We start from the raw sequence: 17036 nt of genomic DNA on the forward strand, positions 1-17036 counted from the left end.
TATTTTTTTTTTTCAACTCATGGCCTGCCCTCCCACTACATTCCAGACACACCTGAACTGTGAACTCAACTCTGTGCACTGTTAATTTATTTGCACGATTCTAAAGGTTTACACATGTATATATCCAATTTCTGCCAGTATATTGCACATTTCAAATATTTATTGTGTATTCTAAGTGCCTTTTTGTGATATGTACTAGCTGGAGCCACGTCATCTCGTCTCACTGTGTATTCGTATACTGCTGAGATGACAATAAAGTTTACTTTGACTTGCTCAGCAGGGCCAAAGATAAGAAATGCATTAACTAATGTATCAATTTAGAACAGTTTACAGAGTTAGTGACCCCTCCTCCCAGAGCTGCTTCAGAAAGACACAACAAAAATTGATAAATGAACTTAAAGGACTTGTAAAGCCTATATTTTCCAACTATGCATATAAATTGGGCATATCTTCACCACCTGAACTGCATCATTTGTATTGCATATATAACATCTGTTTGCCAGCACCATCACATATTCCTGAAACAAATAGCAACTTTCACTGGCAGCCATTTTCCCTCTGACACATCATCAGTGATTTACTTCTGCAAACAGCATTGCAAAGTTCATGTAAACAAGAATGCAGGCCTACACATGAAGAAGTTACTTTGATGAAACATTCTGCTTGATTGGAGCACTGTAAGGGTTAAGCTGAGTTTAGGAGAAAAAATGGAGCAGATTTTCTGTGGGAACCAGCAGTGCCATCTCTTCATTGGCTACTAGACTGGAGGTGTATTTAGTTACCTGATTTGAGAAGAATGGAGCTTGCTCAGTAGCCAACAGCCAAAGTAAATTCCCAAGGGAGGAGGCCAAGTGGGTAAGATTAGGTGAAGGAATCCTAAATCATTAAGTGGATGCTACAGCCTTACTATTAACCTTTGAACAACTGGAATGGCTGGTATTTAAAGAGTTCAAAGAGGCTGTTATATGTACTGTATTTTATAAGAGAAAAGTTTTCATTCTACATTTCTGTGCAAAACTTTGGATAACAGTTGAGGTTAACGATTATCTGGTAAATGTAGACCCTGAAGTCAAGTCATCTTTTTAATGGTATATAGTGATGGGTGAATTTGGGCCGAAACAGCGCCGGCGTCCGTTTTTTTGGATGCCGGCGCGTTTTCACTGGCAAATTTTTCACAGCAGTTTCACGAATTGATTCACCGGCGGTGAATCGCGGGAATTCGCCGCAATTCGCCCATCACTAATGGTATATAAACCATATTTGAGGTTATGAGGCAAAAATGCATTTGCCTCTAAATACTATAAATAAACTGGTAATTTTTAAATATTTTGGTCATTTTAATTGTGCCGAAATTGAAGCTGAGACCAAGATAATTCCACCAGAGAAAAATTATTACACAAAATTGTATGGACCAACAACAAAAACGATTGCTGATCCTGAGCACACCTTTTGGAAACATATCTATACAATTGAAACAAATCCCCAAATACTCGTTTATAAATTCATTGAATACAGGTTAACATGGTATATTATAATTGGCACACTTCATTATAGCTCAGACTGCTAAATATATATACCTAAGAATGGGTCTAGGTTTAAGATAATTTATATAGATAGATTAAAAATATGTGAATGTCTGGGTAATAGACACCTAGATCTTAAAAGAAGCGAGAGGGGAGAGCAAACCATGTCACCTATTGCTTAGGTGAGAGCATCAACAAATGTGAAAGGATTTCACTTGGCCCCCTCCATTGACCCCCCAAGTTAAAGGCACAAGCACGTCAGGAGAGGAATGTAAAATAATTTTTTTCCAGGGTATCTTTTAGAAGCTGCTGCCAAACCCATTAGCTGTTGCTAGGTGACACTCTCCCAAAATTACAGTGTGAGGAGAAGCAGGGTTTCTTCTGAACTGTAATTGATTAACTTCCTTGTTGCCAGTTTAAGGGACACTGGAAGATATAAAACCAGCCATTGGGGGAGAGACATATTGTTAGCTCCTCAGTTTACAAGAATTATAAGGAATGCTGACAGCATTGCTTACCAAATCAAACTGTGCCAGAGGGAGCACATATATACCTACACCAATGGTAGGGTTGCCACCACAGTATTTTGAAGGGCTGTCTAGGTCAAAACTGCCTGGACAGGGCAGGATTCCCTATTTATTACACGGCAATCGGCCACTCACCGATCGTCGTGTCAAAGCCCCACCCCGGGATCACTGTCCTCCTTCTCCGCGTTGCAGTTTCGCCCCTTCTGTGTCACAGTCCCACCCCTGCTCGGTCTCCTCTAGGCTAAAAGGTGGAAACCCTAACCATGGGACAAGTCACTGTCCTGTGCTGACAGAACACAGTTTCCCAGTTCAACGAAGGTGGAGTTAACCTTTGAATTTCATTTAGACTGCTGTGCCATTTTGCAGCCCATCCAGTCTTGTCAACTCAGTTATTGTTCATCATTCTTCTAACCAATCCTTTCATACAACTGCAGATGTTTAATAAAGTCAGGTTGTGCCTGTTGCCCTGGCATCTTGTGTGCCTGTTTACTGGGGACTCTGAGTATTACCTGGGTCAGTGTCGGACTGGCCCCTCGCACCTCCTCTGCTACCCACATGGGCTCCCGGCCACAGGAGCAAATCCCCCTCTGTCCCCCCAGCGCAAAGCTAATTAACTCTCTGACTGCCATGCCAAGTTAACTACATATACAGAGAATAATGGTATTACTATAAATAGGTAGGGTAAAACATGTGACATTCTAAGGAGGGATTAAGAGAGTATGTAAAACCAGAACAGAAACTGTGCACTTAGTAAACATTGAAGACCAGCACTGGGGTCAAATGAGGATTTGTGGATAAGGACTAGGGATGGGCAATTTTTTTCACCTTGTTTCACCGCAAAAATGACGCCCATAGACATGTATGGCGTCATGCACCAAAAAAAAAAACATCACAAAAAATTTCGCCACGCTACAAATTTTTTTTTGACGCCCATAAACTTTAATGGGCGTCGGCGACATTTCGCCCGTGGCAATTTTTGGCGAAACTAAACGGGTCAAATTCGCCCATCCCTAAGGACTTCACTTAGACTTTGCAGTAAAGCTCCCAGTATAGGTTAGGCCCTACTATTATTACCAATGTTGATTATGAATATAATAATCACTAATGATCTATATGTTATCATTAACACCTTTATGATTTTGGGGAAAATACTGATATGGAAGATGTAAAATGCTGTTGGCACTAACTATATAAAGAATAATATTGATAACCACAGCTACTGAATTGACCCTTAAATATGTGCCATCTGCATGATGCCTTTTTATTTACTGTGCAGTTGGGTTGACACCTTTGATCTCAGTAAAAACTGGACAAGAGGGCGAGGTGATGATATCGGGGGCAGAGAAGTGACATATGGGGTCATGACATTTGGGGCTGTGTTGGGCTTTGGGAGTGGAAGTTATTGGCTAGATTATTGTTCAGCTTTCACATGGCTGAAACCCAAACTTTTGAAACCGAAACAGCTTATAGTAAACCCGAACAAGAAATGTTCAAGCTTTCAATTGAATTCTTTTCTCAAAGGATACTATATTTGTAGGAACATAATAATGCACACAGAAATGCTGCAGCTAATGTTATCATTAAAGTTTAATTCTGCCCTGTATTTTTTTACAGCACATATCATAGTTGGGGCAGGAGCACCTGGGCCATTGCCATTACTATGGTGAGTTTTCCATTAGAAGTAGATGTATGTAGGATTGCTTACAGTTGCACTTTGGTCTATCATAGTTGGACCTTGTCAAATATATAGCGATACTTTTAACTTCTTTTCACTTTTTTTTTAACTTCTTGGCATTTGAAATGCCAAGTATATGATCCAGTAAGATCCAATTTGGCCTCTTTCACCAAAGCTGCTCCATGCTGTAATTTTGGTCCAATATGGCCTGCTGGGTTGTAATGTCAGAATTGCCTTTTAGTGATGGGCAAATCTGTCGTGTCTCACAGAAAATTTGAGAAATATATCAGACTACAGACGTTTTTTCGTAACAAAACCTGGCAACACATTTAAGCCATTACTATAGCCTTCAATGGAGGGCAATGGGTGGCATTTTATTCTAGGTGTAATCGTCGCTTTAAGTTGTCTTTACTCATTAAAACCTCAAAGACATCTTAGCATAACATCTGTTTTCAGAATTAGCAAGAGATATTTGTGGCTCAGTTCCCAAGGCATGTTCTGGGGAATTTCAGAATAACGTATAATAACAGGGGAAAGGGGAGGTTATTTTCAGACAAGTCACGCTCCTTTCCAGACTATATAGATGAGTTCATTACACATAGACTGGATTTCATATTTCTGTACCATGGAACATCATTGCTTGGTAAATAATAACTGATCATCTTCATTAAACCATACCTGTACCTGCTACTGACTGGCCTGATATCGATCAACGGTGATCGCCTCAGAAAAGAAGTTGATATCTTCTACTTATCCAACACATTTTGGGTATGTTTTGTCTAGTTATTAGTGAATATCATTATGCAACACTATTTTACCTGGACCATAGACCTGGACCAGTTTTGTCAGCATAGATCATATAGAAGGTCTTCTGTTCAGTGGAAGTCCCGTCAGAAGTCCATTTCCGATTAACTTAGAAAATGTTAATGTTTAACTGTTTCATTTTAATTCATATGCTTTTCTAATTAATGTTTAATCATGTTTTATTACTAAAGATATCCCATGGTTTGCATGCTTAGCGTCTTCCACTATTACAAAGGCAAGTGTCAGAAGTAAATGAGGACAAAAACAATAAAACAGTTTTACAAAAAAAAAAAAGAACTACACAAGCAAAATGTTGTAAGACTGAATAAACAAAAAGAAATGGCATGTACTGTATATATGCTAAAAAAAGAAGTATTGAAACAAATTTAGAAAATAATAATGTGCAGTCTCACTACATAAGCCCCAGTCCAGGGGCTACCAAGAACTGGAAAAATCACTAAAGTATAGAGACCTGCTAACAAAAAATGCAATAGCAAAACTAGTTGTAAAAGTGAAATCTTAATAGGACATGTATAGCCTATCGCGTTTCGTGCCAAATGGGCACTTACTCATAGGTTCTATGTTGCTAGCTCTTAAATGCTACTGATCTCTGACCAATATGATATCCATTTTACATCTTTTTCAAGGATGCAATATATTGCTTTTTTGTGTTACTTTATAGGAGGTATAAGGCTGGACATGCACTGACCAATCCTGACAGATGAGTATAATGAATACACTGAATATATTAATGACAGTTATATCCTTGATTGCTGTTACTTGGGTGTTAGTAGCATTTCCTTGCAGTGCAAAGAACCCCAATTCCCCTGTCTGTTCGCTAAATGGGCAACATGTGGAAGGCTACTTGCAGGAAGGGGACATCATGCTTGGAATCCTAACAGATATATTCGCTTTATGTAACACAATACATGCAGACTTTACAGTCCATCCTGGGAAAGAATACACTGTTTTTTCTGTGTGAGTATCACCCTATGCTGCATTTTTATATTGTTTAGAAATAAAAATATTAGTCCACATTCTTCCACAAAGATTGTTAAATCTATTTTTTAATTTGTTTTTATCTTTTTTTTTGTTCTGTATTTCCTAATTAAGATTATTAATTTTCTTTTAGCTCTTTTTATTGTTTTTAAATTATTTGCTGTCTTCTTCTGCATTTTAAGATTACATTTCTAAATGTTGAACTGTGGCTCTAATCATTTTTTAAAAATTGTTATTGCATTACCTTTCTAATCAGGCCATCTAATCATGCCATTCAAACCAAATGCTAGGTTATTAGGGTGAATTGGATCATAGAAATCAGAGAGCAGCTGAACAAAAGTTAAATAATACAAAAAGAATAGTGATTTCAAAATTAAGTTGAAAATTGTTTTTAAATACAATACTTACACTCAAATCAGAGGGGATTTTGTTCCGCAATCAGATTCCTACCTCTACTTACATAAACCGGCTCCTCCTTTCTAAGCCCCCTTTTGCCTGCCTTAATGCTTTCCTTCTTGTAACTGCCGCTAAAGTCTCTTGATTTCTCTTGTCCTTCCCACTCACAACCTGTTCTCTTGATGCTTTTGCATCTCCTCTATTTAAGCATTGTGCTGCTAAGCTTATGTCAGCTCTTACTCACACCTTCAATGCTTCACTGCCTTGAAAAACTTTCCCCCCTCCCTTTAAAAGGGCCTATGTATATTCTTAAAAAGGCCAAGCTTGAACCTTCTTGTCTGTCTAGTTACCATCCTGTCTCCCTTCTACAGCTTACCTCTAAAATCCTATTTTGATCTCCCATATTACTATATCTAGTATAGGTCAATCTAAAAACAACTGGACTTGCTGAGTAATCAATGAAGACGTTTCACTACTCATCCGAGCAGCTTCTTCAGTTCAACTGACTGGTGTGGGAAGTTCTCGGCATATAAACTCTTCCACTAATCCATTTACAATGACACATTGTAACTCTTCAAAGAGGTGACATCTGAAGAAACTCACCGAGGTGTTGATTCTGTGTAGTTGTGATAGGATTATCCAATGTGTCATGCAACTCCTAGATACAGGTGTTACTTGTGAGAGTTGCATGAATGGATGTGTGAAGTGTTCTGAATCCGCCGGGGTACAGATGTTAGAACAGCATTGTATGTAGCAGACAGGTGGTGTCGAAGGCCTCCACCTCTGTTCAGAGATGGTCTCTCCACCTTGACATGAATCGCCTCTTTCACGCCTCGTTCAAACCAGCGGTCTTCTTTATCCAAGATTTGGACCTTGCTGTCTTCAAAGGAGTGTCCCTTGTCTTTTAAGTGTAGAAAGACAGCTGAGTTTTGCCCTGTAGAGTTCTCCCTCCTGTGCTGAGCCATTCGCTTGGAGAGCAGTTGTTTTGTCTCCCCAATGCATAGATCTGTGCACTCCTCACTACACTGGACTCCGTATACCACATTGCTTTGTTTTTCTTTTGGTGTTGGATCCTTTGGGTGTACCAGTTTTTGTCTCAGTGTGTTGCTAGGTTTGAAAAACACAGGGACATGGTGTTTGTTGAAAATCCTCCTGAGTTTCTCTGATACTCCAGCTACATATGGGATGACTATGTTTCGCCTACTATGTGTTTCCGGGCGGTTATTTCTATTGGTGTTCCTGTTGGGCTTGGTTGCTGCTGTTTTGACAAAGGCCCAGTCTGGGTAGCCACACGCTTTCAAAGCTCCTCTGAGATGTTTTTGCTCTTTGTCTTTGGACTCTGTATCAGTTGCCACACATTCCGCCCGGTGGAAGAGTTTAGTGGAAGAGTTTATATGCCGAGAACTTCCCACACCAGTCAGTTGAACTGAAGAAGCTGCTCGGATGAGTAGTGAAACGTCTTCATTGATTACTCAGCAAGTCCAGTTGTTTTTAGATTGACCTATACTAGATATACTATGACCTGGATGAATGAAAATCTTCATAGTCATACTCCCATATTACTAACTTTCTACACATCCATAATCTGTTAGACACATTGCAATGTGGCTTTCAGCTGGCACACTCGACTGAGACAGCCAGAGTTACAAATCATCTTCAGATTGTTAATGCCAAAGGTCGCTTCTCCATTCTAATTCTCCTTGGCCTATCATCTTTAGCTAATATGGTTGGGCACTCCTTCCGTGTGCAAATACCCAATGTGCTTGGTATCCATAATCAAGCTTCATATAGACTCTATTCTTAGCTTTCTAACTAATCCTTCACTCTCTTTAATGCTAAAAAAAAACTCATTACCAGTTCCAGCTCTCTTTTCTTGTTCTAGATCCTCATTCCAGTATTACCAGCATTTTCTTGCTGCCATTTTTGCCATTGAGGAAATCAACAACAACCGGAACATTCTGCCTAATGTGACTTTGGGATATCATATCCATGATTCCTGGGCCAGTGAGAGAAAAGCCAGTAGCAGTATATTTAGTATTCTGACGGGAAGCAGTGATTATGTACCTAACTACAAGTGCGGCCAGAGCAGGATTCCCAGTGCATTCATAGGGCACCTCCTGTCTTCAGTATCAAATGTCATGTATCAGATTACCAGCATATATGGATTTCCACAGGTATGGAATATTCCTAAATAACCCAATATCTTTCTGCTGCTGGGTAGCAATTTCAATTGATATAAAGATTGAAAATATACTTTTTTTCTAGGCATCAGGTTTAGGGAGCTCAACCTGACAATGTAATTACACAGATCCTCTGAGTTTATTGTTGGGAACAATGTTCCCTCTAAGCTTTGTGCTTGTTTGCAATCACATACATTTTGTGGCCAGTGCACACTATAAATTGTGGTGCACACTGCATTTATGCTGACCTGAACACAGAGTTAAAAAAAACACAAACAAGTTTAAAATATGTACATAAACTATTATTTTTGCATACATAGCCAAAATAAAATTAGACTGGGACATTGACTAGGGAACTTTGGGGTAGAGCATGGTCACCAATGTAAGCACACGCATCTTATAGTGTTGTTCCAAATGCTCTATAGAAGTCCTAAATATCCTGCCTAATAATTGAATCCACTTGCTTCAAATGATTACATTTGGAGTTGGAAGATCCTTCCTGGCAGCCTTTACCTCAGAGAATACTAATGGTGCAGGACAGGTGCAGAAACAAGGTGAGTGTGGCTCACCTGGAAAAGTTGCCCGTAACTCAACACAAAATGACTCAGAACAGGCCAAGACCAGCCCTAGCTCACCTGCAGGCTCCAGCAAGAGGGCTCTTCCAGAAGCCACTCCACAGCTACATGATACCTCCTCACGTCCTGCTGAGCCTACTCTTGATGATGTGTTGGGCTGAAATCAGGTCAGCAAATTAAGATAGACCTCTCTATAATAAAGCATGATGTACACAAGCAATGTGAAAGTAGAGGAGGCAGTAAAGTCCTATGGAAGCAGCCTAGAGGACTACTGGTGCAATACCACACTGCACCACAGCTGGTGGTACAATGCCAATGAAAATCTGACAACCTTGGAAATAGGTTACATCACAGCAACCTCTGATTGGTCTGATTCCCAGAACTATATGAAGGTAATTCTTCAGACAGCTTAATTTTAAACCTGGTTAAGGGGCAAATTTAGTTCAATGCTCTAATATGTTTGACATTAAGAGAGTGCTTCCTACCAGGCAGTCACCTTCAGGAGAACCACCCAGACCACTATTTGCCATGCTTCTCAAAGCCTGGGACTGTGCAAAAATACTGTCTCTAGACAGAATACAAGGACATTTGTAAGTCAAGGCAGCCATCTCTAGCTGTGAGGACTACTCCATGGAAGTCCAACAGCAACATTCAGGAGTCCAAAGTGGTAAAAACTGTGCAGCTGGCATTACCTGTGCCATGCTATATACTTGATGAAAGAGGTGTCTAAGCCTAAAGTCATTGGAGATCTGGTGCCAGAGTTTTTTTGAGCCAAACAGTGTATATTTCACCACTAGTAGTCCTGCATTATTTATCTTGGTGTCACTGATTTACTCAACTGCATTCCTGGACTATATTTATGAACAACTTTACCTTGCTGCTCAAGTTCCCAATGCACAGAGTCTATGCCCCTTGTTGAGAGCACAAAAATGCAATAATTACCTTCTGCCACCTCTGCCATACCACAGGGCAGGCTGGCCAGTACATAATGCAGGAATGGTGAAAGTGGTAACTGGGTTTGTCATTGGATAAGCTCTATCTCCCCTTGGATATTTTTGATTCACCTGCTCTATACTTAAACCATTAACTACCATTTTAGCTTTACAGAGTGGCATGATCCACCCCCAATGAAGCACTTCCAAGTTTTCTTACAGGACAAATTCTACCTACTGTTGGTCACAGGGTGGAGGGGGGGTGTTACATTGCTTTTTCTCAAGATGTGTGCTCTATTTTAGTTAAATGTTTTGCTCAATGGTGTGAATGTCCTGCATTTGTCTCTATATGCTTATAAATTATGTTATATGTCTAAATTTAAGGATGTTGGGTAATGTAACAATCTGGAATGTTAGGGGTCTTAACTGTCCTATTAAGTTTAGATTAGTCTTAGATTTTCTCAGGAACTACTCTGCCTCTATTGCGTTTTTACAAGGGACCCATCTTACCACCTCAGGGGTGTCCATTTTGATTGCCAAATTCATCCCCCTCAGGTTTGAAAGTTTAGGCTAATGCTAAATGGCCTGTTGAAAAACACAGGCCAAGAACAAGCCCCGAATACAGGCATGCAAGTTTTTGTTGTATTAAAACTAGGTTTATGGTGAAACAGAGCCTCCTGTAAGCTGCCAGTCCATACAGGACAGCCAAATAGCCAATCATAGCCCTTATTTCGCACCCCAGGAACTTTTTCTTGCTTGATTTGCTCCTCTTCTGTTTTTACATTTGAATGTGGCTCATGGGTGAAAAAGGTTGGGGATCCCTGCTCCAGGAGATCCCCCCAGCTTTATTAACTATGGATGTTGGCAACAGGTTTTTCTGGTCCGTCATGGTCATGATAAATACCCTGCCTTACCCTACCTTGAAGTGAAGGTTCTACACACAGTCTCTTTTATTTCCATTTTAGTTGGATATTTTATAAGAATGTAAAATATTCTGTTTTGCCTATATGTCAGCATATAATAATAATAATAACATTTACATTTACTAGAATTGATAGAGTGGAAGAGCAGTAATGAACAGATTTAAATTGGCCGTAACTTTACAAATATATATTTTTATCCAGATTAGTTACGGAGCTGTGGATCCTGCATTTAGTGACAAAATCCGCTTTCCATTATTCTATCGAACAGTGACAAGTGAAACTTCCCAGTACAAAGTAATCATCCAGCTCATCAAGACTTTTAATTGGAACTGGGTTGGGATTATATATTCTGATGATGAGAGTCACCAGAAAGCCAGTGAAGAAATGAAGAATGAGATCATGAAGAATGGAATCTGTGTCGCTTTTTTTGTTCAGATTGGTGAAAATAAATCTAACAGTTTTTACTTTGCTTTGCAAACCTTACGCCAGTCAAATGCCAGTGTTGTCATAGTTTATAGTAAAACAGTTGTGTTTCTGATGTTTCTTTGCTCTCTAAAGAACTCAGCTTATGTGGTGTGGCTAATGCTATCTCCTTTGTCATCAGCTTCAGAAATAATGTATACTCATGAGTTTAATGGATCCCTTTTTATACTCTTTCATCAAAGAAACATACCAGGGTTAAGAGATTTTGTTTACAAAGCTAATCCTTCAAGATCTCCAAAAGATCCATTTACTGCTGCAGTTTGGTTAAAGTTGTTTGGTTGCTATGAACCAGCTTTTGCTAAACCATCATTCCAAATCTACCGCGTCTGTAATGCCAACGATACACTACAGCAATATGGATTTGACACAAGTTATTTTAGATTAACATACTATATGTACATTGCTGTATATGCTGTCGCCCATGCTCTTCATGCTGTGTATACTGATAAATCCAGTGGTGGGAATATCTTGTATTCTGATAAAACTACAAATATACAAATGCAGGTATAATATTTCTAATAAATAGATAACTACAGACAATTGTTCAAAATAATGGTGTAATTAAAAAGCATTTAGAAGCACATAATTATGGGTAATTTTATGCAGGGCCCTTTTGTACTTTGTGTTCTCAAAATACATGATATTAGCACAGGTATTAAGCTCCTAATGAATAGGTTTGCATTTCTTTAAACCCTTCAAACAAATGAGTAAAGTTATGTAAAAGAAGAAAGAATAGAAAGTGCTATTTTTTTATTTGGCACTTTCCAACTACCCTAGAGCAATAGTCTTAACAAGTGTCCTGAGGAATGGTTTTGATTAGTTAGATTAGATGGTTAGATTAGTAGATTATATTAATAGCACATCTGACTGTAGGAACTAATAAGATGTTTAAGATGTTGTGAGCAGGATCGGGGGCGAACAGTTTTTTTTAAATAAAAATGCCATCTCTGGACGCTGGGCTCTAACTACACAGAGGATTTAAGTCCCTTACTAAGATTGGTGTCCTACTGGGATTCCCAGCTGGAAAAATACAAGTATACAGGTTCACTGTACCTTTTCTAGATCCAAGGAGTTTCCTTTTTAGAGTCTTTAATTATAATACACATATCAGTCAGTTATTGAAACATAGAACCCTAAGTATACATTTCAGGATTCATTTTAGTAAACTGCCTGATTAAATGCATCAAATTAAATGTTACAAATGATGCAACTTATGCCAAGTTATGCATTATACCAAGTAAATATACATACAGCTGGCTATAGTAGACTGAGCATGTGCAGTACCATCTTCACCAGGGAATCTGCTGACAACAATTAAAAATATATGAAGCTACAGTAGGGGAATCCATTTCTATATTTGGGATAGTTCAATACCACTGCCCCTAACTATACATTCTACAAGTATATCATCTGTAATGCACAATGCTTGGGATAAGGGATCTTTCTGTAATTTTGATCATTTAAATATCATTGAATAAAAATCATTACATAAACCCAATTAGGTTGTTTTGCCACCAATGCAGATAAATGCAGCTTAACTACCATCAAGAACAAGGTACTGGTTTATTTTTATTATTATTATTATACTGTAACAGACAGAAATTACAAATATTATTTGCTTAAAATGGAGTCTATGGAAGATAGCCTTCCTGTAACTTGGAGATTTCTGGAAAACAGTTTCCAGATAACGGATCCCACAACTGTATAGGGAATCTAAAATATTCCCCACAGTTTCAGAGGTTGTTAGATTGTAATGATCTGTTGTTGTTGCTTTTGTCAAACTATTAGTGCTGGTTTCTATATGACACACACACACACACACACTCACTCATCAATTCAAAGTGGAATACATATCTTTGCAGAACTATTGAAAGATGTCACTTTCATGATAGAAACTGCCAAAATACTGCAGAGAACAACAGAGCACCAGGAATCAAAACTGACCCTTAACCACATGACAAAGAAATGCAACATAATTCCATTAATTTCAGAATGATACTTTGTTAAATTTTTTTAAAATAGATTTAAGAGTCATTATTAACAGGTCACTTTTTTTATTAGTTAAACAACCACCTCAAGAAAATCCATTTCAGAACAGACTCTGGGGATGACATTTTCTTCAATGAGAAAGGAGAAGTTCTGGGGCATTTTGATATAATAAATTGGAACGTTTTCCATAATGAAACAGAGACTACCAGACATGTTGGAACCTTCAATCCGTTGCAGTCTCCAGAACTTACCATTGACAAAGACGCAATCCTTTGGGCATCCCATTTTAATGGGGTATGGCATACATTTATATGGGTCTTGAAAGCAATTGCAAGGCAGTTACATAAATTTGTTTTTAGTGATCTATCTATCTATCTATCTATCTATCTATCTATCTATCTATCTATCATCTATCTATCTATCTATCTATCATCTATCTATCTATCTATCTATCATTTATCTATCTATCATCTATCTATCATTTATCTATCTATCGATGTATATATATAACTGCCCAAATACAATGAAGTAAAAGAACAAAAAAGTATACAGTTCTGCACTTAACGGGTCTATTAAGAACAGATATCCTTCTGTGGATACGCAGGTCCTTGAGCAAGGTCAAGTTAGTGTGAATGAAACTTTGGACAGAATATGTAATTGAATAAATATTATTTTGTACTACTCTGTAGTAGAGTTGAAAGGATGGGTAGAACCTAATTATTGCTGCGTTTTTTTTTTTTTATATAATTTTCCTGTTTTAATGTTTAGATCCCTGTCTCAAATTGCAGTGCCAGCTGTCTCCCTGGTTACAGGAAAGTTTTTGTAAAAGGAAATCAAATTTGCTGTTATGAGTGTGTTCAGTGCTCGGAAGGAGAAATATCCCCATTGCCAGGTAGGTAATATTAAAAGTTGTATGGAAAATTGGTTTAAAATAGGCAAAGTCCCTTTAAACGATATATATGTACAGTATATTGTGTACAGATTTATTGTACTGAACAGGAGTTGTTTTTAACAGAAGTATTCATGCCTTCAGACATGTTGACACAATCTATATTTTCATCAGTTTAGGGGTTCTCAATATTAGGTAGTAGCTTAACACTATAAAAAAAGAGGACTGCAAGGTTCCTTATGCCTGTTGCCTGCTGGTATAGTATCAGGTGAGACACTTTTTTAGTAGTGATGAGCGAAATTTTTCCCCAAGTTTTGCCATGAAAATTATCCCGATAGACTCCAATAGGAGAAAAAATTGTTGTGTATCAAATAAAAATGTTGTCAGCTGTAGTGATGGGCAAATTTGCACCAAAAAATTCGCAAAACGGCGCCAGCGTCTTGTTTTTGACGCCAGCATCCATTTTTGACGCCGGCATCCGTTTCTTTGGACGCCGGCGACATTTTTTTTTACTCCGGTGAATTTTTGCCAGAAATTTTTTGCGCCCGTTTCGTGAATTTATTCGCCGGCGGCGAATCACGCAAATTCGCACCTGGTGAATAAATTCGACCACTACTAGTCGGCCGCAGACTTCAATGCATATCGGCAGGTTCTCGCCATTTTGCACATTTTTAGAAAAAGCTAACCGGGTCAGATTCGCCCATCGCTATTCATGTGGAAAAACACAGGTGGAACTATTAGGGGTCATGGCAGTATGCAAAAGCCCTGAGCTTTTTTGCATTTACGCACTGATGGCCTGTGCTCCCTGACACTCTGGTCTGACCTTATGCCAATTTTTTTTGTCTGCATAAAGGGTTGAATGCAGTCAGACTGGAGGAAAAAATTTGCTCTTGTGCACCTTAGTGATCTTGTACTTCCTCCTGCTTTCTGTCTGTGTAAGTGATCCCTATTATATCTAGGGTATAAGTGTGTTTTTAAATTAAAGCTGTAAAGATCCTTTTGATGCCCAATGGGTAAGTGTCAGCTGAGATAACATAATAGTAGAAAAATTCCATGCATGTCAAGTAAGTGTGATAAGGGAACAGTTCATTGCAAATGGCAGTTGCGAGGTATAACCTGGGCTAACTTTGTCATGTGCAGATTCATGCTAGGCACATCTAAGGAGCCATTTACTTACCATACCACAGTTGTGGGTCTGCTACTGATGTAAAAATAACCTTGTCACAGGTTTACCAACCTATTGCTATTATGAATATTTTGGACCTGACAGATGAATACAATCTTTCTTCTCTTCTTTGAGACATTAACCATTGCATGAGGTCCCCTCAAGACCAATGCACATGATAGATATATAACAGCTGGGGGGCTGACAATGGATGATCTAAATAATATGTCAAATGATCCTTCTTCTCTTGTTTCAGATATGGAGAATTGCATTAAATGTCCTGAAGACCAATGGTCCAATGAGAGCAGAGATAAATGCATAATGCGAATCATTGAATTCCTTTCTTATAAGGACCCTCTTGGTGTGGCTCTAACCACTGCTGCTTTAGGTCTGTCTTTTTGCTCAGCTGCAGTTTTTTGCATCTTCTTAATTTACAAGAACAGCACAATTGTGAAAGCCAATAATCAGGAGCTTGGTTACATTCTTCTTATTTCCCTTATGCTATCCTTTCTTTGTTCCTTACTGTTTATTGGAAGACCTACTGGATTGACCTGTTTATTGAGATGGCCTTTATTTAGTATCATTTTTGTTATTTGTATTTCCTCCATTTTGGGGAAAACCATTACTGTTATTATTGCCTTCAGTGCCACTAGACCTGGGAGCAGGCTCAGAAACTATGTTGGCACCAGGGTCCCTAAATATATAATTATGCTATGTACACTTCCAATGGTTTTCATCTGTGCATTTTGGATCATATTCTCCCCTCCATTCCTTGACTATGACTCTCACTCTGAAACAGGAAAGATCATTTTGCAGTGCAATGAGGGGTCATCGAGTGCATTTTACATAATGGTTGGCTACATTGCCTTGTTGGCTTTTGTGAGTTTCTTTGTAGCTTATCTTGCCCGTAAATTACCAGACATATTTAATGAAGCACAATACATAACTTTCAGCATGTTACTGTACTGGAGTGTGTGGATCTCCTTCATCCTGGCCTATGTGAGCACCAAAGGCAAATATTTAGCAGCAGTGGAGATATTTGCCATCCTTGTTTCAAGTGCAGGAATTCTTTGCCTTATATTTATACCTAAGTGCTATATTATCTTTTTTAAACCACCAGTTATCACTAGAGGTCATTTAATACAATTAAAACTGTAATCGTATATCAGAAACGACTTTAACAATCAAGATTACAACATGTCTTATGTGAATAATAATGGAAATAAAAAATAATAGGTTTCAAATTTTTAGTGTGCCTTCTTATGTATTCACGATACCCAGCAGCCTTAAAATAGACTCAAATATATAGGGGCAGAGAAGCCCCTCCAGGAGCTGAGATTGGTCACACTTTTATTCCCACAGGAGCAAATCTTACAGCTCAGACCACAGGTCTTAAGGCAGGTGACAGGATAGCAAGTCCAATTGTGCCTCCAGGAGCTGGTCATTTTGTAAGACCCAATAGAAGCAGAGATCAGAGGCTTGTCAGGTGGTGGGGGAATGAAAAGTAAAACATGGCATTACGACTTGAAAAATGAGATGGGACCAGATGGATATCATCCTCTGGATAAAGCTCATGATGATGTAGAAGGCTAAGCCCTTTTATAGAATGGTTGGGGATCTCAGGAAGGTACAGCCTCAGTCCAGAATAAAGCTAGGTTTTGTTGGCAGATTAATAGAGGCCATTGCAACTAGGGCACCTTGTGCAAGTTTAAGCATTAAAGTTCTGGATGCAGCAGTGCACAGTCCTATGCATGCTGCTTTAAAAAGTGAAAAAGGCAGTGGAAAACCAAGGGAGGCTCCCAAAGGGTAGGACACCAGAGAGTTTAAGCAAGATGCAACTGTAGATGATAAAATGGGTGCCAGGATGCAGCCCTCTTGGCATTAGGATTTCTTGAGGGTTTCTGGATCATTTTAGGATAGGGGTGGGAGAAATGCTCCTTATACAACTTGAAGTTGGCTGAGCGGTACCTGAGAGA

General features: G+C 38.7%; 1 protein-coding gene across 1 annotated transcript; it reads left to right on the plus strand.

Moving 5' to 3' along the window:
* Nucleotides 1–8885: 8885 nt before the first annotated feature.
* LOC108699313 (vomeronasal type-2 receptor 26-like) lies at nt 8886–16218 on the plus strand. Its single transcript, XM_041573936.1, has 5 exons — nt 8886–9071; nt 10736–11521; nt 13079–13300; nt 13775–13898; nt 15317–16218. Exons 1-5 carry the CDS (start codon nt 8886–8888, stop codon nt 16216–16218), a joined length of 2220 nt encoding a protein of 739 aa, XP_041429870.1.
* The last annotated feature ends 818 nt before the right edge of the window (nt 16219–17036 follow it).

Source organism: Xenopus laevis, chromosome 8L (genome assembly GCF_017654675.1).
Source record: "Xenopus laevis strain J_2021 chromosome 8L, Xenopus_laevis_v10.1, whole genome shotgun sequence".
In the NCBI taxonomy this organism is placed as follows: domain Eukaryota; kingdom Metazoa; phylum Chordata; class Amphibia; order Anura; family Pipidae; genus Xenopus; species Xenopus laevis.